Source organism: Poecile atricapillus, chromosome 21 (genome assembly GCF_030490865.1).
Source record: "Poecile atricapillus isolate bPoeAtr1 chromosome 21, bPoeAtr1.hap1, whole genome shotgun sequence".
NCBI lineage: Eukaryota > Metazoa > Chordata > Aves > Passeriformes > Paridae > Poecile > Poecile atricapillus.
In genome coordinates, this window is record NC_081269.1 from 3582649 (window position 1) to 3606652 (window position 24004).

The following is a 24004-nucleotide window of genomic DNA, read 5'->3' on the forward strand; positions in this document are numbered from 1 at the left end:
ACACCCTACTACAATCCTAATGTATCATCTGGTCAAATATGCTGGAGTTGGCCACAGTGCAGCCAACTGGTGAAAAGTGCTATTTTGTTCTCTCTGGCATAATCTCTCTCTAGAAAAAGCATTACATATTTTCCTGCATTGCCCCCTCAGTGCAAGACCCCACTACTGGTCCCCATTGCTGCTCTGCTGGCCCCTCAGACCCCTGGCTGCACACACCTGCATTGCCCCCACTACCAGCACTGGAATACTTTGAGTCCAAAGGTCCTTTTTTTGAAGACAGTAAAGTGAAGCTACCACTATGCAGCATGTCCACAGTCCAGTAATTTATTTTTAAATTGCGTAATTTCAAATTGCACAAACAAAACTGAACAGCAATATGCTTGAATTCTCTCTTCTGTACACTCAAAACAGTGATCTAAAACACCACAATATCCAACATACACAAACCTCAGGGCAGGGTTAGTAAATACACAGATTGGAATCATGGTGCTCTGTTCCTGAATGGAATGTCCCACAAAAGCACAGGATACAGCACAACATAAGGTCATCTGTTACATATGGAGTGAGCAAAAAGACACTAGCATTTTCTATATGCATAACTGGAAAAACCTGCATAGGTTAAGGGGGGAAAAAAAAAAAAGAAAAAACAAAAACCCAAAACTTTTACTCATTTTAAGTCAGGCAAGGTTGTCTGTACGCATTTTAAATTCTTTTAGAGCTATGCAATCCAACCCAGGGAGGATATGCTGATTAGTGTTGTCTCTTGTCAGCAGTCTTGCAAGGTCAAATACAAGTATCTTGGCTTTAGCTTTCTCCAAATATACAGTGAGACTTAAATGCATTTAGAATAGACAGTACATACTTGTAAGCTGCTCACATACAATGAACTTAAGATTCAATATTAGAGTGTAACACTATAGAGTGCAAATCAGAATCTTCACAATAGACTTAATGGTAATAAGCAGTCCTGCAAAAGCCCACTTGAACAAAGTCGTTTAAACTATTCCCCTTCTGAAAGTAAAAGTCTAAATGACATGGAATGTGAAAAAGATTTAACAGAAGTGATTCAAATCGTTTGCGCTAGAAAAAACAGTCCTTCATGAAATAAAGGTTACAAGAACACGAGGCAGAACTCTTTGCTTTTCCCTGTTATGAGTTAAAGCGGGGAGGGACGGTGGAGTTTCAGTAAGAAAAGTTGCTGCTCCAGACTGGCTTGTGCTGCATCTCACATGCTGTAGCCGAAGCCGGGCTGTGGCTGCCCGTACGGAGGGGCCGTGTAGCCGTAGCCGAAAGGTGCCTGCGGAGGAACTGCCACGCTGGGTCCCGCTGTCAGCATCAGCTGGGGCTGGCCTGCAACACACAACGGGCACTTTACTCCTCCTCAACTGAGACATCAAATGCCTGAGAATTTTCAGCAGGTATTTCTGTGTTTCACCAGTAAGGCCCCGCTGACCTGGACTGGGCTTTTTCAGGGCCAGGACGGGTATTTTCCCACAAAAACCTCAGGATACGACACGTGGCTAAAAATACTGCAGTGTAAAGTACATGAAGAAACTCTTACTAGAATAACCTGGGTATAAAGAAAATACCCAATATGAAGTAGGTATAAATATGCTTTAGCTATAAAGATCCAAATAACCACTTGCTGGAAATCTGGAGTAGCACAGCTCCTGTATACCTTTCCTTAAGGAGCCAGGCCAATCTTAAATCCTGCAGTCCACAGCCTCAGAGTGGAGTATTTTGGAACACAAAATACATTATCTAGTATTTTGGAACACATTCCTTAAGACTTGATTTCACATGGAGAACATTCCCATTTCCCAGGACTTCCTCAGGAAAAAAACAAGATTAGGGAAGGCTTGTTTTAAAAGTGAAATATCTTATTGATAACAGACGAACTAAAGCATTACCATAAACAATAGGTTGTGTTTCTGTAGCTTGCTCCTCTTCCTTTCTCAAAGACTCTGATGCATCCAGTTTATCCACCTGGAATTGAGACCAACAATTAAAGAAATCTCCTCTAAAACAGATACTTATTCGTGGCAGAGAAGTGGAAAAGCCTTAGTGGTATGTCAACACCCATCAAGAAAAGGAGACCATTTACAAGTTAAGATCAATTCAAGTAGCAATGTTGGTACTGGTGCAGTCAAGATTGTTTCCTGAAAAAAGCCCCTCATTGAGGGGATTTTCAACTACTTTGAAAGCTCACTCCAGGCTGAAGCTTTGTACAAAAGGTTCTGTACTGGACTGGAGCTGGACAGTGTTTGGATACAGACTCAGATTTGAGCTCAGTCTCAATTGGAGACCTCTGGCATTGGAGCAATTGCCAAGGTAATGCCCAGACCTGGAGAAGTTTCCCTGGAGGTGACATTGAGGCAAAGTAATCTGGTTTGTATTTGGATAGAACAGACTGCAATAGCATCCGACATGTCACTTGAGCCTCAAGATTTCACTTTCCAAACCCATTCACTCATGCAATTTAAGTTCAAATGCAGAGAATGCATGTGTATAAGACTTGCTTTTTCCACTCCAGAACTGTGTGGCAGTCAGCCTAAACCCACAGATACTCCAATTCTTCCAGCTTTACACACAGTAACAGACAAGCCTGGCCAGCTTCACTGCAATGGTGCTGTTTGCCCACCCCTACAGAAAGGCAAGAGAAGGAACTTGTGTAGTGAAATATTGCTCTTCTCTAAGACAGATCCAAGGGAACTCAGCATTTCTACAGTCTAAGGCAGGCCCTGAAACTAAAATCAAAAAAATGAGGCATTGGTATTTTACATGGGAGATAAGATTTAGAACAAAGTCAGAGAAAATCATGCCAATTACTTTGAAAAACAATAATACAACTCACAAGATTAACATTTCATTTCATTCATATCCTTAATAAAGGAGTTTGAAGGTTTCCTGCACTTACACAGGGTCAGTGCTATTTATTCAGCCACATTCACAAGTGAGTTTTGTGCTTAACTGTGCTACATGAGCAAATATCTCCTGGCAGCTCCAAGAGCTGTGAGCTCCTCCTTTCAGCTGTGAGTTACATGTGCTCCATAAACCTGTTCCTCTGTAACCTCAAGCTGAGGCACAACTCCAGGGAGTGGCAGAAGTCCTGAGCTCGAGTCCCCTCAGTAACTGGGCTTCCATGGCCAGCCTGGTGGTTGCCTCCCACAGTATCTGGCTCGCTGCTGCCAAAGTGCACGGGATCGTATCCAATGCTCCAAGACTCATTTCCAGACACCGTGCTGGGAACTGCACTGTTTTTAACTCAAAACAGCAACACACTGAACACAGAAGCACAAGTTTAGAGATGCAAATCCAAGGAGAATGTGCAGAGTTTGCTACTAAGCAGAGGCATTTGGCTTACTCACACTTGGAAAGCCTCCAGCCCAGGACATTCAGTGTATTTTGGACCCAGTTTTGATGCCTCCCCTCAGAGCTGAACAAATATTGACAAGAACAAGCGCAAGTTTGAAACCAGCCCACGGGATGGTTCTTACACCACTTGCTCGAGCATCACCAGCTTCAGGGCCCTACACACTTGGAGCAAGATTGACTGAAAGGCTTTTCCACAGGGACTGCAATAAGCTGCAGAGGAAAAGTAACATGCATTCAATGTTATCGTGTTATGTGTGCATGAAAAAGAGGCAAAAGTACTGAAGCACGAGTGAGGTCTGAAGATGACTGCCATACAGGCTCCCCCCAAAAAACCACACGCAGCCCACAGCAATGCCTTGGAGCTTCAGGAGTAGTGGGATGTAATTGCAATGACTGCTACACATGCGTAGTTTATGCAAACACTGCAGTTCAATTACCTTTTTTCACACACACGCTCTCCTACTTTCCTTACTAGCTGCTGAAGGACCTTACACTACGTGTCTTAGGTTAGCCTTGAGTTCCAGTGGTGGCTTTACAACCAGCAGTTTTTGCATTTAGTCCATCTTCAAAGCTGTCACTGTGGTTTGCCCTTTGCTGAACCACATTAATGGAAAACTCCTGCTAGGGCAGACCCCTGGGCTAAGGAGGATCACGGTGGCATTTGTAGGGAAGCAGATGGACAGAACACCTTGGATTGCCCTTCTGAAGGTCAAAGTTACACAGAAAAAGGCAAGCCCTGGAGGAGCCTCAGAAGAGCAATAAGCATGACCATTTTTGTATTTTTTTTTAAATGAGGTAGCAAGAGAAGTTTAGTGAAGCTGAAGAGCTTGGAAGGCAGTCTTTTTTTGGACAACTACTAGAAATTTACTACAGGGAGGAGAACCACAGACTTGGTGTAACAGCTGAAGTTTTAAGTTGCTACATGAACTAGAGCACTGTGTGGATTAGATCAGCACCATGAGAACTGACACCTGAGTGAGGAAGAGTCCCTCTGGAAGCAGCCAGTATCTACTCTGCCTACGGTCAGCACGCATTAGTCATGGTCCAGAGATCAGGAACTGGATCACAGCCCTTCAACCAGCAAATGCCAGACTGATTTAGGAATTCATAGACTTATTTCTTATTGTAGGAGGTTCTTCCAGTCAGATTGGCCATCAAATAATAGCACTTGTCTAAATATTTGTGTGTTGTTTCAGTACCAGGCTGACTGTGATCCAACTGATCACCTGTATGCCCTTCCTGAGGATCTATTAGCTTATTAGTAGCATATGAATCTACTTTTCTCCTACAGCACTAGCTAGTGAGAGTTAAACAATTTGCAAATGCTTTAGTGATATTTTGTTTGGGGAAAAAGCAGTAGCAGCAGTGTAGTAAACATAGGAAAGAAAAAAAACTCATGCAGAATCCTTAGACTTAGTCCTCCAGACTTAAAGATGGAAAACAAGAATCAACTTTCACCTTTTCCTTTATTGCATCAACCTGCAAAGGAATTCAGAAGGTGCAGCTTAGAAAAATCAAATTCCATATTTAGCATATAAAAAGGTAGAAACAAAAGCGTCAGGGAAGAAATAATTAAGGTACAGGCGAGTAAAAACAAAGGTACACCAGAAGTATCTGCTTTAGAAAGGCAGCTCTGCTTCTTACTTCATTAGCTACACTAAAGCTACATCCTAATCCTTTATCAGATCAGGAAATTTTAATCTTTAAGAATCTACTGCTCTCACCAAAGGCATGGTGTTAGCTTGGTACAGGCATCTCTGACAAATATTGTTTGTTACAAACAGTTGTATTGCTCAGCCAGCTCCCCACCTCCCCCAAAAGAGCATTTCAGCCTGGCTACAGAACTACAGGGTAGTCCTGCCTTTAGAAGGAACAGCCAGGCAAATTTCTGGACAAACAGCTTAGTCTTCACTAACTGCATGAAAGTAAAAGCTGAACTCAAGCTTGGAAAAGTCTTAATCATTAAAGAATTTACACCATTTCACTGGAAGATAATCCAAAAGCTTGAGCTGGGAAAATCTTGCTAGATTTTAGACAGTTGGATTTAACTCAACTCTGTTCAAGTCTGTCAGAGCATTACCAAGTAGTTCCCCCATCCTGAGTCACTTCAAATAAGAGTTGAATCATAATTAGTGCCATTAAGTGTCAGAGCCACATTTTAGAGTTAAGTGCACAGCAGAATAAGTTATCTCCAGGTCTAACTATAAAGCTGTTTTAGTACACAGTCTAGAATTTAGTTAAAGCTTGATCCCAGCTGGGATTCCTGACTGACACAGCACAGGAAATGCCTGGAGCCTGGAACTGCTTTAGACTCTGCCCAGGGTCAGGCAAATACTACTGATGTAGGTTCTGTAATTGGTAGAGGGTGGAGCCTGCAAGTGTTTCAGCCTCTTAGAGGGCGAAGTCTCTCCCCAGATGGACTGAAAAGTAAGTGTGGACATGGACAGACAGACATTGGACAAAGCCCAAATCAATGTTAGTAGCAAGCAGACAGTCTCAAGGCATTCACCACAGTGACTAACAAGCTCTGGGTGTTGGAGAGGCACCTGCTCTTACCTTGGTCAAGTACTCCTTCATGACCTGAATAAAGTATGGCATGGCAAAGTCCATAATGTTGTGCCTCCACGCTGTTTCCAAGACAACATCTGGCCTTAGGAGATCGTAGCAGGTGAAGAGACAAGCACCAAAGCATTCCCTCTTGTTCTCCTGCAAGAACCACTGCAGCAGCTCTTCTGCCAGCTCAGTATCTTTGGATTCGGAAGCGTACTGCATGGCATCCTGCAACAGGACAGAGCCTCAGCTTTGGGGGACACAGCAATCCACACTGTGCTCTGAATTAAGCTCCCCTTAAAGCCAACAAGCCAAAGCTGCTAAAGCTGGCCTGGGTGCTGCCTCACCTTGTACAGCCTGTCCTTCTTACAGAGCTCCACGCTCTGTTTCCAGCGGTTGTTGCCTTTGAAGAGATAGGCAGCGATTCTTCGGAACTCTATTAGCTCGTGTTTCTCCAAACGTTGGGCAAGAGAAATGTTGTCAAAGTTGTCATAAGCATCTATAGAAGTCCTAAGAGCCTGAGCAAAGCAGAAAAAGAAAGTCACACCCACAAAATGCAAACACTTTCCCCTTAGTTCTGTATTTCTGCTTGCAGGATGGTAAAGCATTTCAGCCAGACCTGCAGAGATCTATTTTATTTGAGAAGCTGCTGTTTGACACATGTGGAGTTTAGAGTGTTTCAGTTAGTATTTTTCAGTAGGTTAAGCATCTCTGAATGCCAGGCAGCTGTTCTCTGAAAACAGTGGAACAGCCAGACATCACAACTGTTTGCCTTTTCTGTGAGTCCTTTTCGTAGCACCCACGGTTTGTTTGCCTTAAATAAAAGCTGTCACACTCATAACAAAGTAGCCACTCTACCCTCAATAGGAATGAGACAAAGTACTCTCAGAAAGCCACTAACACTTTTTCACTTAATCCTTGGCTCCTTACCACTAATTCAGTTTGAAGTGTTGGAGAACATGCACTTAAGGAATTAAAGTTAACAGCAAGCAGGTAAAAACTACTGACGATGAGAAAGAAAACAGTGTTTCTACCCATTAAACAAAGGCTGAGAATATGAGGTAAATCCAGAATTAAGTGCTTCAAGACAATACATACCTGGTAATCTTCTTCAATAATGAAGAGGTTGTTGAGGGACTCATTGACTGATTTGTTGTTGTGATTTTGAACAGAGCGCAGGTAAGGCTTAACCAGGGGCAGCTGTTTAACCTTCAAGGAATCAGAGAGATATATTTAAGTCAGTTTTTGTGGAAGTCTCTTAGCATCTTCCCCTGACAGGCAAGGGAGTAGCTAAGCATTTTAAAATGCTACTACAGCTCAATGCTTTCCCAGCTTTTGCTTTCATTTGGATAGCAGGAAAATTACCTTTGTGAAGAAGGTGACAGCACGTGTGTGGTCAAGCCGAGGGGACAACACCATCAGCAGATCATTGAGCAACAGAGGCTTAAATTCCAAATAGAACTGAACTGCTTTGTAGTACAGCTCCACGTTGGCCACCTAGAGAGGAGTAAAGATACATGTTCAGAGCAGGAGTTTGATTGTGGGGAAATCTAAATGAAAAACAGACATAACTTTCACTAAGAAAGCAATACCTTAGTGATGATATCTTTGAACTGGCCTTCTTTCCAAGCATCTGTTGGGTGATTCATCATTGTGATTATAGCATTATCATATTCTTCATACTTATCATACAGGAACACCAGTTCAGCCCAGAGATGGGCTTGTTCTGCAGCTCTCAGAACCTAAGCAAAAGGCAGAATTAGCAATATTTGTTAACTGGAATTTCCATCAGTGCCCAGGTTTTAGTGCCATTAATAACCTCAGGAGCTGCTCATGCAAAAGCTAGGGTACAGACAGCCCAAAAGCTGTGTTTTCAGCTACATTTAAAGCCTCAGATATTCACCTTGGGAATGTTAACTCTGGACCAGAACAGCTCCAAGTGCTCCCTCATCTTCTGTGGCTTGAACTTGGAGTAGAGAATTGCCAGCTCTGTGAACATCCCCATGTGTGCCCGCTCCAGTCCAAGTGCTGCTTCCAACATAGTGATCAGCTCCTCAAAGTAGCCACGATCCTTAGAGACACAGAGACATTTCACATCAGGAACCATTCAGAATCCCAGATTTTGACAGTATTGCCATGACAGAACTGCCTGTACTACAGGAGTCAGCTTAATTACCTGGTAATAGTTGATTAGCTCTTCCAGCTCATCTGCATGCACTACAATATGGAGCCCACACATCTGAGCCAGGCGGAATTCTTTTCCATCCACACAAGCAAAGCAGACCTGGAATTAAGAGTTGTGTTACTGCTTATAATCAAGGCTTCTGAACAGAAGCTTTGAAGTCCTTGACCTCAGAACTGATAAATTCACCTCTTTCCACGTGCGGGTGCTGTTGGCTTTCCGAGCGCCATCCACGGCTGCCTGGTACTCGCCGAGGTGCACCAAGGTTGAGGCCAAACGGCCAAAGTTGGACACGTTGTTGTACAACAGCTTGGCTGCTTCATACATCTTCTCATCATAGCAGCGATCACCAACCTGGGGCAGAGCACAGCCAGGTTATTCCTGCATGTTTTCAGCCAGTGGCTTACATTAAATGTGTGGCGTTCAAGCTCTTGTCAAAATAGATTTAAAGGCCAAGATCTATGTGGAAATCCAAAGAGACAGAATTCCCAACACCCCTCTGTGAGTCAGCACAACAAAGTCAGTCTCACTCACCTGCTGGATATGTGCATTGTTGGGGCCATTGATGAACTCCTCCAGCTCTGCCAGGCGGTTTGTTTTAGCAAGAGCAAAGATTAATTCTGTTTCCACGTACGACTCCCGAGCCTTCTTGCGTGCCATCTGCAGATACTTCACCAGTTCTTCCCAATTTCCTATGGAAAGGAGTTTAGAATGTTTATTTCCTACCACTAGGGACACTTGTGCTTAAGTTAAACAATCAGCTGAACCTAATTTTGACATATTTCTACAGCTACTCCCCAAGAATCAACAACCTTCACACTGCTCACTAGGCATTAATCAAATCATCTTAGAATGGATCTTATTTAACTTCATACAAAGACTCTAAAAGAAGTCTCCAGCTAGCTAAAGGAGGAAATTATAGGCCACTGGTTATCTGGAGATGGAATACACTATCTTTTCCCATTCTTATTTAGAGCAGTCCTTGAAGGGCCAGATTCCTCTACCTGCATCAAGACACAGGTCTGGCAGAACTGCAGTTTGAGCAGACCAGGCAAAAGAGCTGAGCAACATCAACAGCCAAGATGTAAAGAAAACTTAATCATACCACTGGCATTAGCAGCTTGAACAACTTCCATGTATGAGGAAGGATCATCTGCTTTAATGTAGGAGTCAATTGCTTCCTTTACCATCCCCTTCTGGAGCTGTGCTTTGGCCAGCTGGCTCCACACTGCAGGTTCATTGCAGCGCTCGGCGAACTCATACGCACGGTCCAGGTTCCCAATGTGCTCTATCAACACCTGGGAAAAGGATAACCATGATAAAGGTTATAGAAGGCCACTTTTACAACACACTAAGCTGTGGTTTATGTCAGCTCCTCAATGGATCCACAGTTTTTAAAAGAGGGACTAACTCCATACAACCCACACAGCGTGAGTGATTTTAAAGTTTCAGTTTTGTTCTGCTTCATAAGACGAGACACCGAGCAGCTTTGGGCAATTTGCTAATTGGTGTTAAGCACTGAAGTCACCAGCAAAGTCCTTGTGTGGGGATGCACAGGGAGTTTTTACAACCTGAGAATTGAAGATACCTGTACAGCTGATGTGTTGACATCAAACTTCCTGAAGATAGCAAATGCCTCCTCAAAAAGCTCATTGCTGATAGCAATATTGGCTATATCAGGGGCATCGTAGTTATCCAGGCGATTGATGTACTCCATGACACGGGTGCGGTCAGCCTTGATAGCTGTAAGGATGAGAAGGTTCTGCAGATTCCTGAAGAGGGAGAGAAATAGTACTTATCAAATAATGACCAAGAAATTCACCTTCCCCCCTGGAGGAGGTATTAGTTTATTTGCTGTTTCACATTACAGCAATAACTCCAAGTTTCCTGTGGCTTAGTTTTCATTTCACACACCTGTGCTCACTGAACACTGAATTATCCAGAACTATTTTCTCCAGCAGTTCAATGAGTTCATTGGGGAGATCTGCAGTCATGAAGGCCTTCACAGTGACAGACACTTCCTCGGGGTCCTGGGTCTCTGACAGCGCAGTCTGGACAACCTGCAGGCAGAGTCAAGGGAGGGACAATGAGTGATGTCAGGTTCTGCAAATCCAGTTAGGACAGGCAAGGCTGTGAATGTCCTGCCAGTTGTACCTGGTCAATCAGGGGTCTTCTGTAGGGGTTGCTTTCCAGTAGCACACTGGCCCAGAGCTCGGGGTCCTTACGACGAACTAAGTAGCGGGAGAGACTCTTGAAGAGGGAGTTCTCATTGCACACCTGGAGAAAGGCACAGCTTGCTCAGAGGGAAGGCACAGCTATGGAGCCTACAGATAATTGTACCATAACTCTGATATGAGGGGCAGACTAGAAATCTCAGCCTTTGATACTTCATTAACCTCCCATTTTAGGACGGGCAGGAGAGCTTCCCATTTCTCATTAAGCTGCACAGCCACCTCCTGGTCTGTGTTAGAAGCATCCACTTCCCAGCTATACATTTTAGGAAATACATGCTTTTGTAAAGCTTTCTATGTACCCCATGCCACTGATGTCAGAACTCAATCACGAGGCAGCTGCCTGGGCATACATACATTAATCAGCTCCAGATCGCACTGTCCACGCTCGTAAGCCACACAGGCCAGGTGAGGGTCCCTCTTCTCACAGTACTTGCCAACAACACGACTGTCATAGTAGGGATTCTCACGCAGGAATCTCTCTGGGTTGTTGTTGCTGTCAATGTATATCTTGGCCAGTGCATTGTGAGTGGCAGGCTCCTCACAGCCCTCGTGAATTCTTGCTTCCAGCCAGGGCAGAAGCAGCTTCAGCCTAGGAGGAAGTGATTTGCATGTTAGAGGTTGAGTAAGTAAATATCCAATTGCATAATTTCTACACTCCGGAAGCCAGTCTCGGTGTAGGATAGAGTCAGGAACTAAACCAGAGTTACAGTGCTCTGTTTTAACCTACACTTTGATTCATTATTTTAATGGTGTAACCTTCTAACACTATGAAGAAAACACACCAAAGTTATTTGAAGAGATCCCCTCATCAGCCATGAATGAGAGCTGGCTCTCACCCAGTGGCAGCTTCTGCTTGTGTCAGTACCAGCTTTAGCTGTGTGACACTGCTAAATGTGACATCATGAACTGATGGCTGAGCAGCAAACACTGCTAGACTGGGAATTGGTAAGAGACTTGTAGAAGTTTAATACCTGTTTCTTTTCTCAACCTCTGCAACAAGTTCATCAGTTGAAAATTGACCTCTCACTACAAGGATGAGGTTCTTTATCACGTCTTCAGAGCAATCCACATCAAGCAGTCCCCCAATAACAACTGGCAGACGGCTTGGATTCACCTACACAGGAGCATTTAAAGAGGTCAGGGTGCTGTCAGGGAACAATGGCAGGCAATATTTATCCCCAGAACTCCACATGAAGGCCACTTGTCAAGACTGACCCCATCTTCCTGCCTTTACTCCCAGCCTCCTGAGGCTCTGAGCAAGCTTACAAGTCAATTCTTCAGTTAACAGGTGCTCCCATCCCAGCCCAGTGGCTCACTTAGCTCCCACAGGAAGAGCTCCTGAGCAATCCACTTTGTCTCTGCAGGAAGTTAAAAGGAAAACTTCCCCTCCTCCCTCCTCCAAAATGTTGAGACTTAAAATCACCCCAACAACTCCAAAGTTATTCTACCAAGTCTTCTTCCTTCAAGTGGCACATGAGTGGGAGTTACTGCTTAACCTGACTTAAGAATCAGATCTGACTCACATCAGGGCTGATTTACTGGAGGCCACTAATAATCACTTAAATGTCAGTGTCAGGTACAAAGCTGTTTGCAGAATACTTAAACACGATGCCTTAGTTGTATATAATACTGTAAAGATTGATCAGTTTGACTCACTGAAGCCAAGGGACAAGTTGTCACCTACCTTCTGTACATAAATCTCAATATATTTTTGGAGATTATTTCTATACAAATACAGCACCAAGTCGTGGACAAAGTCAAAGCGGTCGCACACAATGATGAGAGGCAGCTGGTCAGTGAGTTTAGCTTCCTAAAAAGAGAAGAGCTTTAGTAATTTGGTTTTGCTCTTAAATTTAAGCAGACAAATAATACAGTCACTTAAACTGTCAAAGCAGCTGAATTTGGAAAGCCAAAACTCAACAGTCAACCAAATGATGACAGCTTGTTGTTCAGCTAATTGTTTGCAATATGTAGCAAGTGGGAGCACTCACACCCACTGCAGGGTGTGAGGAGCAAGAAGCTTTTTGGAGTTTAACCCTGCTCTTTTGCATGGCAGACTCTACAGAGTTTTACAACACAATACAACTAGTACAAGCCTAGGCTATGGAGAATATTTTTAGTTGCCACTGGTGTTTGGTGTGCAGGATTAGCACTCTGGGATTTCAAAAGAAATTTAACCAAGACTAGATTAAGTTGTGGTTCAAAATGTAAAACTTATATACAGAATTGACTTTGAGTGCCATGTGTCTTGTGATACCTCCTAACTATGGATTTAGAGAACAGTAAGAATTAAGCTCAATAGCAGTACTACTTAAATTGCTTACCAGATTAATTATCTAAAAGCATTCCAACTTTCAGCATAAGGTTACAATGGTTACAGTACAGAAGCTTAGTCTATGTGGCAGACAGTATTCCGGATGCATATTTCAGATCACTTATTCCAACATGCACATCCCAGAATATAATCCTACATATAAATTACACTTAAGGACTTTACACAGGGAGGCCTGTACTGGGAGATTTACCTGGTACATGTCCTGCACATTCCAGACATGGAACAGCACAAAAAACAATAACTTTCATCAGGAATTTGACAGCTTGATAACATATCTTAGGTGGCTTGATCAAATTACATACCTTACACCTCGGTGACACCAGGTTAGTTTTAGAGAATTCTCTTGGGAAGAGTTTTGCCATCTTCAGATATGATCAGCAAAATCTAAGACTATGCTATGTAACCAACAAACATGAAGGCAGGAAATGTTCCCAGATAAAGTTTTCCCCTCCCACACAGTTCCTCAGGTATTTCTCAGAGTGTTGTGCTTGTCAGTAAGCTCAGTACTAAGACTACAGAATCTGAACTTTGAGCACATCATCTTTTCCTACTCTCCAGCAATGCTCTGGATCAGTCAGCATATATTCTCACTGACTGGCATCTCCCAGCTGAGCTAAACCATGGCTCACCTGGCTGAAATTTCACTGTGTAGGAGTAAGACAGATCAGCCCTGAACCTGAAAGCATTTATGGAATTAATTGGCTCTATTCATCTGTTGTTTCTGTAGTTGCCCAGTTGGAGTTGATTACACTGTAAATAAGCATTAAGTTATCAACTCATTTGGCACAATGGGTGTCCTCAAGTTAAGTAAACTGTTTCCTATTTTATAGCTGACATTTTTAACAAGTTCTAGGTAAGCTGGTGCATTTACTAGAGGTAAAGGGTTAAAGCCAGATTAACCTTACTAAGAGTAGAGAGGAACTGACCTGACATTCTCATTTTTTAGACAATATTCCAGGTTCACACTTCATTAAGAGGCACTGTCAACATGGCAGATACCTCTGGTTTGAGGACACTTGGATCCTTAAGTGCAAAGGTTAAAACTCATCTATTTTCACAGAGCTGCCTCATTTCACTAATGACACATCGTATTTTATCAGAACCCCAAACAGCCCCAGACAGTCCAGTGTTACTCAAACATTACCTTGAGGAAGTTTTTAACACGTTCTGGATCATAGCAGTTACTTTCCCTGCAGATTCTTTCCACTTCTTTAATTTGTCCTGTCTTGCATGCAGCTTGAATGTACTTGAAGTGCACATCTGGATCCTGGCTGAAGTTTACAATGGAGCCCAGAAAATAAAACAAACCTGGAGAGAAACAGTCAACACATTATTTGCTGGTATCGTTTAAAAGTACAAATCCCAAAGGCTACAGAAATTTAAGACACCCATTTTGGACAAAGGCAAAAGGCCAGCATTCTAGGTTTTTCTACAGCTCCAAACATTTTCTAGGATTTCAGAAAAACAAAGTTTGCAACTGAATAGTGGTATCCATCCTAAACAGGGAAACTTTAAGGTTTAGATCTGTTTCAAGACAGTGAGGCCTAATTACTTAAGTTCATGATGGCTTTCTAGATTTCAGCAGACAGTCCTTCATGCACACACATCTCTAACGAGGTGAGCACCAGCTCCTCTTGTAGAAATACAGACTTACCTTCAAAGCTCTTGAAGGACTCAAAGAGCTCAATGAGTGACTGTGTGGACAGCTGTTCATGGTATTTGGAAGCTACCTGGACACAGATCTGCAGGTTCTGACGGATGTTAGCAGACAACATCGCACGCAGACACTCCAGAGAGTCTTCTACTGATAAGGACCCAAAATAATTCACTAACCACTGCAAAGACACACAAGGCATTTTAGAGATGAGCAGAACAGCAGTTATTAAAGGCTGGACTTGCAGATGCAGGAGGTGTTTGCTGCCTTACCTCAGGATTGAGGAGGTGAGTGTGAACTACCGCACGCTTGATGTCGTACAGGTCTGTGAAGTGCTCGAGTGCTCTCTGCAGCAAACCAGCCTTCTCACACAGCTGAGCTATGTGAGCCCGGTCATAGTGAGTAAACATTTGGTTTCCCAGGATGGCATCTGCAACCTAGAAGGAATATGGAGCATTTTCACTCAGGTCCTGAGCACTACCACCAGTGTTTGCCACGTCCAGCTCCAGGAACTCTGAGCACGTACCTGAGGCGCATGCATGAGGTTCATCTCAAGTAAACGTGTTTGCAGGGGACCTTCTGAGGGACGATTATTCTTCAGTGCATCCAGCAGAAAGGCTGTACATTGCTGGATTAAATTATATTCCATAAAGACATCCACAATCTGCAAAAAAAAAAAGGGAAGAAATTTAGGTTTTTTATTAGGAACTGGAAGTATATTTAAGCATCAGTGCAGCTTCCAAAGCTAAACCCAAACTCACAGCTCTGATGGTTCAAGCAGGGCTCCTCTTACCAATTTAATGCTTTGAAGTTAACATTTGATAGCAATAAAGTTATTTACCTGTGTTATATCTGCAAGAGGCTCTTCATCTTGAACGAGCATTTGTGCAAACTGCTGTCCTTGATCAGGGCTGATTCTCATTACATTCCTCAGCAAAAAAATCCAGTCTGGAGTATATCCGACCTGAAAAGATGATGAAAAGTGAGAACTCAGCAAGAGCACACACACTTTGTTAAATACAGAGCTCAGTAAAAGCTACTGTCAGGAGATTACATAACCAGCCAGGATTTCCTCTTTTGGAATAGGCTACATGGGGAAGTAGGAAAAGACCCATGTATGAAGTCTAGCAGTAAATACTATACAGGCACTCAGATTCCCCCACAGTTACTTCTAGCTACTTGGAACATACACTTATAATTATTTAACACAGGATAGATACAGCAATTTAATCTGCTCTCACCTTCTTAGCATACAAAACAATCTTCTGGACTTGTCCTGTTTCAGCAAAACACTGGATGACCTTGTTTGGAACGTTGGCTCTCAGATAGACACTAAGTGCTAGCGTAGGATCTACAGATTTCACGAGGTCTCCCAGCTCCTCCGAGCACTCCAGCTGTTCAGAAACACAAATGCAGTCAGCCCACCCTGACAGTGCCATGCTGAGATACACTGCCACCCTCTTCCCCACTTATCTTCCTTTTGGACTTTGCTTTAAAAAATTAAGGCCCAGCTTGGCAGCCTCAGCTGACTCTCCCAGCAGGAATCTAGCAGCCTCAGCTCCCCAGGCTGTTCTACACCAGTCAAAGGAATTTTCAGAGCTGGGAAGAACAGGGTAACACATTGTATCAGCGTGTTTCTTCAAATAATTACACAGATGTAACCACGGCTCAAAGCACTCGCAGTCAATATCCAGAGGAGCTGGCAAAGGCCAGCAGCAGCTCAGAGCTTTCCACGCTCTGCACATCCTGCTGTGATTTTAAATGTAGAATGAGTGAAGCTGAGTATTTGATCAATTCTCTTGCAGTGACTAGAGTCACAGTGACAGGTAGAGTAAGCACCCATTGTTCAGATATTTGCTGTCACTGCTGAGCTCCCAGCCGAGCGATTCTGGGAAGGGGGCAGGCTGTCAGGCAGTGCTGTTCCTTCCCCTCCACAGCTCTGAAGGTATCAACCCCAAACCTACCTTATCTTCTTTCAACCATTTTTCCAAGAGCTGCTTGCGGCCCTGCTGGAGCACTGGTCTGCAGAGCTCCAGTGACTCATACTTGTTCAGCTGCCCTTGGTCCAGCAGAATGCCAAAATACTGCAGGAGAGGGGAAGTCTGCCCTGGCTGAGCTGGAACGCTCTGGAACCGGCGTATGGTGTCTGGAGTACGCAGGATTCCCTGCCAGAGAGAGAGATCCACTTCAATTTTCTTTTCTGCTGTTGTGGCTTGGCAAGAGCTTCTCCAGGAAGCTGGAGGCAATGTCACCATAGCTGTCACAAGCATTTCTATGTTTTGCCAGCCCAGAATGTCAGAAGCAATATGGCTGAACATCAGCTCAGGCACTGAGATACTATGACAGAAAATGTGCTATAATAGCCCATTAAATTTATTTCAGTAGCAATGTAGATTTAAGTTCAGAATTAGGACACCCTTGGCCTTGCAAGCAAGCTCCTCTCATCTGAATTTAGTCTTAGTCTGGGTTTTTTTTACCCTGTTTCCAAATGCAGCCTCAGCTAGAGGTTGTCTTTGCACAGACACTATTTTGCATCACTGGAGAAGTAAAGGTGAGTACCAGAAACATTATGAATCATAGCCATTAATTCATCATTTATTCCTTCCCTCCTCTGTGAGCTTTACAAACTCTAAGATCATCCAGTTTGCCATCAGTATCAGCACCCAAGATACCTGTGAAGCACCAAATACTACCTTGGGACAAGAGCAGTAATAAGATTGTACCCTTGCTACTTAAAAAATTCACTGAGCTTTCCTGAAGCAAGAAGCTGAAGCCAGTAGAGCTCAGTGCTGTTCTGAACACTTTACCTTTGGGGCATTAGCTGCCACTTTTGCTGCCTCTGAGTAGTTCCCTTGTGCAAAGAGTGTATTGAATTTCCTGGCAAAGAGCTCCTCGGCCCCCGCCAGGTTGTTGCGGACAGCCATCCTTAGAGCCAGGTCAGGATTCTGCAGCACGTTTGTGATGTAGGGAATGATGTTCTCCTCTTCCACACACACTGAGAGCACCTGAATAAACCACCAGGGGAAACCTCCAGTTAGTCCAAATATCAAAAGTGAGCCAAAGGCTAAGCTGATTTCTAAGAAAAAGTTATGGTATTCATGGAAAGTTTTTCATCCCTTGATAACTCACACTTGTCATTTTATTAAAAAGACATCTGGTTAGAAAGAACCAGTGTCATCCATTGTCTGCTTCAAAGCAGGCAATTGATAGTTTGAGGTATTTGCAAAGGTAGAAACACAGGGATAAAATGGCTCTTTCCAAAACCCCTACTCAGTGTCTCAAGCAATCAATCCTAGAGGACACCAGGAACAAATCATCTGCTTTGTATGCCCCATGCTCAACAAGCAACACCACCCAAAATCAATCTGGGCTAAAGGCATGACTGTACAATGTCAGTAACTTGTTTAAAGTAGTTAAGTTAGATGTGTACGGAGATAGAACTGCAAATTTATCTCGGGGCTCACAACACTGTCAGACCTCACATGTTCTGAGCAGAGTTCAAAGTTCACATTTCTGGAAACTTTTAGACATGGATATGAACCCTGCAGTCTATCATGAAGAGCCAGCGGGATTACTAAAGAAGTGGCTTCCAGGCCAAGTTTCCTTACTTGTCCCTTTCTGTTGACTCCAATAATTCCAGCTGTTGCTTCGTGCTGTGCAGTAACAAAAATGGTCTCTCCACTGATCCTGTTCATGTAGATACAGGTGCCAGTTTCCAGGTCATACAAGTGGATGTAGCCATATTTTGTTATGAGGAACACAACATCGTGCTTGTCACTGATCTGCAAAACAGAAATAGATTACTCAGTTTTGGCACTGCATTAATGAATTGGTGCTTTTGAGACTCAGCAAACAGCTGGGCCATTTCAGGACAGCCAGAAGTGCTGTTTTATTTTTACTTGAGTACTATCACAGCAGAATGATGTTTGAAGAGCTTGAAAAACAGTTACACTATATGGATATTTCTTCCATAAATAAGAACATGCTGCTTTTGAATGCTGCTTGTCTCCACCTCTACCACTACTGAAGCAGGAGCAGCAGTCACACCAGTCACACCAGTTTAGGGCCAACCCTCAGGTCCACATTAACCAGCTGGCTCCCAGCTCCTGTCACATCCACCAGGAGAAGCTGCAGAGCTGTTTGCAGCTGTCATACCTGCATAGCAACAGGAAAGTCACTTTGTGCTTCAGGAGGAAAGAAGACATCCACGGCTTTCTTTGGAAAGGGCTGATTCCCGGTGGGTGGAGTGCCAACCTCAATGATATGCAGCTGTGCAAGAGATAAGATTAATTCTTGCATCTAATTTATTTAACAATAAGATTCAACAATGAAATTACAGCAATTCTCTTGCTGCTCAGCCTTAGTCCCAAATTTATGCAAAGACAAACTACGTTAATCTTCCTAAATGTTTTCACTGGCTAAAGGTGCGGCATCAGGCGTTCACGTACCGTAAGTGAAGGAAACAGTTAAATACGACCTTTAGTTACCTCTAATTACTTGGAAGTTTCAGGATTCAGTTAGGTTACTTTAGATGCACTCTTTTAACTTGATTCACATTCTACAGAGACAGTTCTGAGGATGTTTCTCTGAATCTAGCTCTGGTTTTACTGTAACTCATGTAATTCCAGCATTGGCATTGGACCACTATGTAGCCTTGCAACACTATTGCTTCTTTTTTAATTTTCATCCAATAATTTAGAAATTAGTTGAGTCTGATATCAGGGATCAGCATCAAAGAAAGATTACAACAGCTTTTCCCTCAAGCTTAGCCTGTGAAGCTGAGTCACATGTTTCAAGCAGCTAATTAGGCTGGTCATGACATGCCACTTAACTTCTCCACTCACAGATTCTTGCTACACCAGGTAGTCCAAGCTCTGCATGCACCACATGTCATATCCAGACTGACACAGTCCTTCACTTTCTTCCTTAAATGCAACTTTTTGCATTAAACCACTTGTTCTCCTGGAAGCAGAGAACCAGGGTGAGTCACTGAAGATTACAGTATATTTAGAATCAAGCCTTACCTTACCCCCAGCTTGCCCTCTTACTGCAAAACAGAAGAGAGTGGATTCTTCAGCATTCCCTTCCATCTTGAACTGTGCAAAGCTGGCTGCATGCCCCTCGATGGGCTGAGACACTTTTCTGTCCACAGAGTACAGCTGCATTGCTCCCACTACACGGTTTTGCTATGCAAAAAAGAACAAGTGTCAAGAAAAGTAGGCACTGTGACAGTAATTTCATTAATATTGATCAATATGCTGCCATTTCAAGTTTCCTCTTACAACAGCATCACTTCAGACTCTTAACCTTGCACTAGTGTTTATATCATTACAAATCCAATTATATTAATGTGAGATGTTCAGTTACACTTAAATTTGTTATTTGAAGAGTGGGGCAAGCATTTACATTTAATAAAACAAACAGATCAGTCCTGTTCCTGTAGAAGGAGACAATAACCCAAGCTCTGGGGTTTCCACACCTTCCTGGAGGTAAAGTACCTGTGCAGATATTCCAGTCAGCAAGAGCCATTTCTGCTTGGCATCAGTCCTGTAGTTGATGATCTGGCAGCCAGCAAGGCTGGAGTGGCGATCAAACATCTTCACGGGCTGGGACTCCCCCTCCATGCTCCAGTGGTAAACTGCATTATCCGTCACGAGGGCAACAGTGTTCAGAGAGATCCACTTCCAGAAGGTGACATCATCTGTCATGGTGTGAGCCTTCATCTTGCTCTTCATTTCAATGTTAAAGATTTGCAGCGTTTTCCCAGCTAGAAGACACAGTGTCGTTAGCCACGTGACAGAGCAGAAGAGCTGCACTAGGACATTAAACCCTGGGGACTTCCTTCAAGAAAAAGCTGTTCTACACTGGCAGACCTTCAGGGACAGCTTTCACTTTGAACCAGACCACACTCCTAGGGCTGATTTTACCCATTTGCCACTACTGAGCAATCAAACAGATGCGGAGAACGGGTTGGTAGGAGACAAAAGCTTCAGCCACACAAAGGGGTTGGAGGATACTTCACATACATCAAAACCAGGTTACAATCATGCTGAGGCTCTTTGGAGTTGTGAGGGAAGCTATGCCAGTGGCACTAAAAACTATGTCCACATCTGTTTTAAGTATTAAAAGGGCACAACATGGAACAGCCAGGCTGGCAGAGGGCTTTTGTAATTCAGGCTAATTAACCAAAACCTTGGGGTTGCACTAATGGGATACACAGCTACTGACTGCAAACCAGACTGACAGGAACTGTGCAAGGGAAGGAATCTAGTGACCAACACAAGCTCTAGAAGGCAAGAGGAAAAGTTCTCCAAATCACATAGAATGGTGCATACAAACATCCTGAACAGCCACCTGCAGTCATTTCTACCAGTTTTTATAATACAATGGCCTAAGAACTTATTACTTCCTGTTGAGAAGATAAGAAAGGTTCTGACCAGTTCTAATAGTAGAGAATTATTTAAGCACACACAAGTGTAGTCCAGGAGGAACAGAAAAAAAAAAAATCCCACAAAACTGGATGCAGGCCAGAATATCTGCTACAGTTACTAACTGTAGCCCTGCTTGAGGAAGTCAGGGTGCCACAGGGGCAAGTGCCTGCACTCACCAAGGACTGGTCTAGTCCAAAGCCATTAGTTCAGCAATTGATGCAAGATGCTGAGTCGGGAGTTTCTCCAGAACTTGGAGAAATCTCTCTACTACAGAGTTACTCAGGCTACAGGCAGCAGTTTGTTTCCACACCTAGTGCAGCTGGAGCTTTAGGGTCAAGGGAGAGGACATTCAGGTAACACATTCCTACATGCTAGGCAAGGTATATTACAAGGCAAAATCTAAACTTGAGTCAAAAGGGTCAGTCCTGTTCATAAAAAGCTCAGTATCAAGATCCCAGTGATTTAAGCACACTGGGTTCTTGAGTGGATTAATTTTTTGGAATCTTAAGGACTCCTTTGTTTGGGAGGGCATGAAAAACCTCTGAGTTTTAGGTTTTCGGTTGTTTAAACACCACTGTTCAGCCATGTGCACCATCACTCTGAGCCATTTTATTCTGCTTTTTCTTGTCATAAGACACAACAGGTACTAGGTACAGTCAATTGAAGTAACTCACCATCTGCACACACAAGAAAGCATTAAAGTTGTGACAAAACAGTAGCACAGTATTAAAGTCAAAGTAAGGTAACATTGGATACATACAAATCTTTCCATTAGCAACACATGCATTTCTAGAATGACTGCACTGAAGGCTTTTTGGGCCTCTGAGGGGAAGAGATGGACATTTCTGGAGACTCCAGAGGAATGCTTGTTCTCTGTAACATCAGAGATACCAAGCTGGCTGACCTTGTACTTCCTTCAGCACGCAAGTCTTCCCTGCATAGTTCTACTCCTCTTATCACTGACTGATACAATAAATATGCACTGGTCTCTTTCAGCAAGGTCAAACTAAGGCCTTCAGGAATATTTGTCCCCACTTCCCATCCTTAGTTTTCCTGTCTCTAAGGAAAGGTTTAGTTGATAGACCTTATACTCTTATACCAGGTCTACACCTCCCTCTTTAATTCCTTAAAGCCCACACTTGGCTTCCAGCTCCCCCTGCTCAGAAGCTCCAAGCACTGAAGGAAAAAGCTCATCCTAATGATCAGCAAAATGGCAGGAAGCCTCAGCTGAAGCTCTCTGCCCAGCTGCCTCCAGAAGAACTGAAATTGCATTCAACTTAAGCTCCCATTAAACTGTGGGAAGTTGCTACAGGATCCTCCCACATAAATTACCTGGGAGACCTCAGTCACTCACAAACTAGCTCTACAGAAAGCTCTCCATCCACTCCAAACAGCTCTTTATCAGGACTTCATACCTTTTAATGCAATGACTTTACTGGCAGGGTTCATGATAGCACTGTCAGCTGAAATTGGTCTTCGGATTGGGTTGCTGGGGTCATTCATGTCAATGATCACCACTTGAGCCTGTTCTCCTACTTTCTCTCTGATGCAGATGAATTTGTCAGACTCCATTGTCAGAGTGCTGAACCCAATGTTTGCTGGGTTGATGCCCAGATTTTGGAGCTGGAAGAGAAAAAAAAGGTTTAACATTGTTATTACCTTGGTATAGCCACAAACAGCTTCTGTGAATGTCACAGGAAATATCAGACTTTGCCTTTTTGTTTGTGACAGAACAGCCATGCTACCCCAAACCTGCATGACACACAGTGCTGCACAATTTCAACTAAGCCCAGCAGGCTTCCTGGAGAAGCATTCAAGCATTTGGTATCTTGTCTTCAAGGTCCTTTTACAACTTAACCATTAAGAACTCAATCTTTGAGCCCCCTCACATGGTTTAAAGCACACTGAACTCGCCATACTGGACCTGCAGCTTCAGTCCTCACTCTCACCAGCTTTCCTCCCTGAACTCATCCACTGGGTTTGACAGCTATCACTATTTCAAGCTTAACATCACACGTGAGGTGTCTGAGCTTTATCTTTATCCTTGTGGAGCTAAAAAAAGCTGCTTGTCCAGCAATTAGCCCAGGCCTGTCTCGCAGCAGGAGGCAGAGCTGGGCACTACTGGAATCAGCAATGGCTCAGCCACTGCCCTGCTTAACACAGAAGTTATCAATAAACCACTTCCTTTTCTGAGCCACAGCCTGCTCCCCTAAGCCTTTCAATACCCACCTTTAAGTTATGTTTCTTGTAGCTTGCAACAAAGCAGTTAACAGCATTTTTGCAAAGCTGCTGTATGAGGAGGATGTCAGTAGGGGAACAAAGTTTATTGCATTTTTAACAGCAAAAATGTAATCATGGTCATATCAGACAGATATCCAGCTTGTCCACGCCTTAAGAACTCCAGTTTTCTACTATTAGAAGAACTACCAGCTCTAATATTCTGATATTTTTCTTCCTGGAAGACTTTCAAGCCCAAGATGTCCCAAGAAGGGCGAGACCTTCAAAGCCATTTTAGGATGATTATGCTGGTTTGGAACTCAGCTCTTATCAGCTGTGCTCTGCACCAGCTCCAAGGAGGCCATGCCCCAGCTGCTCAGCTCCTGCCTGTTTGCAGTTCCTGATAAAGAGGGTTTTACTCCACTTCCCCTTTGCCCAGGCTCTCCAACAGCACATGTGAGGAACAAGTATCTGAGCTGTGGCACAGCAAGTTAACAGAACAAGCTTCACAGAAGTCACTTGGATGCATTATCTAGATTACACAGAGAATACTTTGACAATAAAGCCAGGAAACTTTCAGGTGACAGCATTTGACAGCTATTAAAAAAAATAAAAATCAAACCCTAACTCCTTGACAGGTCAGAACTCTTTTACTCAGATTTAAGTGAGTGTTTGAGGTCCAGCTTCACAGAACCTGACCACACATTCTCCAGCCATGTAGAAGATTTTAGATTCAAGCTCAAAAGTCCCTTTCACGCTTTGAGCAGTGTCCTCTAGACCTGGCACTCTGGCATTGCACATGAGCTAAGCAGGGTTAAACACAGCCCAATCACATCCCTGAAGGGAGGGAAGGTTTGAAGATGTGGGAGTTTGATCTGGTAGAGCTGAAGTGACTTACTGGGACGTGGCATTTCCTTTTGCTAAGGCTGCAGGCTTAACAAGTGCCAAATCATTTATCAAGCACTAAATTTCCTTGCTAATTTGGTAGAGGGGGCAGCTGCAGAGAGCTAAGCACTCTGCCTGGCA

The 24004-nt window shown here is 43.5% G+C and overlaps 1 protein-coding gene across 2 annotated transcripts in view; it reads right to left on the minus strand.

Moving 5' to 3' along the window:
* Positions 1-308: 308 nt before the first annotated feature.
* CLTC (clathrin heavy chain) overlaps positions 309-24004 on the minus strand; it is a 29909-nt gene continuing 6213 nt past the window's right edge. The window contains exons 2-33 of one of the 2 annotated variants that reach the window (XM_058854268.1): positions 22177-22384; positions 19829-20097; positions 19355-19516; positions 18486-18599; positions 17939-18112; positions 17138-17335; positions 16295-16495; positions 15572-15724; positions 15172-15294; positions 14857-14994; positions 14603-14767; positions 14331-14511; positions 13821-13984; positions 12026-12151; positions 11313-11455; positions 10696-10930; positions 10262-10384; positions 10022-10167; positions 9696-9879; positions 9213-9405; positions 8642-8799; positions 8297-8461; positions 8102-8209; positions 7829-7996; positions 7518-7667; positions 7291-7422; positions 7024-7134; positions 6273-6443; positions 5932-6153; positions 4834-4854; positions 1911-1986; positions 309-1350 (exon numbers count right to left, since the gene is read on the minus strand). In XM_058854268.1, the coding sequence (XP_058710251.1) occupies positions 1226-1350; positions 1911-1986; positions 4834-4854; positions 5932-6153; positions 6273-6443; positions 7024-7134; positions 7291-7422; positions 7518-7667; positions 7829-7996; positions 8102-8209; positions 8297-8461; positions 8642-8799; positions 9213-9405; positions 9696-9879; positions 10022-10167; positions 10262-10384; positions 10696-10930; positions 11313-11455; positions 12026-12151; positions 13821-13984; positions 14331-14511; positions 14603-14767; positions 14857-14994; positions 15172-15294; positions 15572-15724; positions 16295-16495; positions 17138-17335; positions 17939-18112; positions 18486-18599; positions 19355-19516; positions 19829-20097; positions 22177-22384 (5007 nt within the window). In that variant the 3' untranslated portion in view covers positions 309-1225. The remainder of the gene's footprint in view (positions 1351-1910; positions 1987-4833; positions 4855-5931; positions 6154-6272; positions 6444-7023; positions 7135-7290; positions 7423-7517; positions 7668-7828; positions 7997-8101; positions 8210-8296; positions 8462-8641; positions 8800-9212; positions 9406-9695; positions 9880-10021; positions 10168-10261; positions 10385-10695; positions 10931-11312; positions 11456-12025; positions 12152-13820; positions 13985-14330; positions 14512-14602; positions 14768-14856; positions 14995-15171; positions 15295-15571; positions 15725-16294; positions 16496-17137; positions 17336-17938; positions 18113-18485; positions 18600-19354; positions 19517-19828; positions 20098-22176; positions 22385-24004) is intronic. The other variant, XM_058854269.1, reaches the window with a different exon arrangement.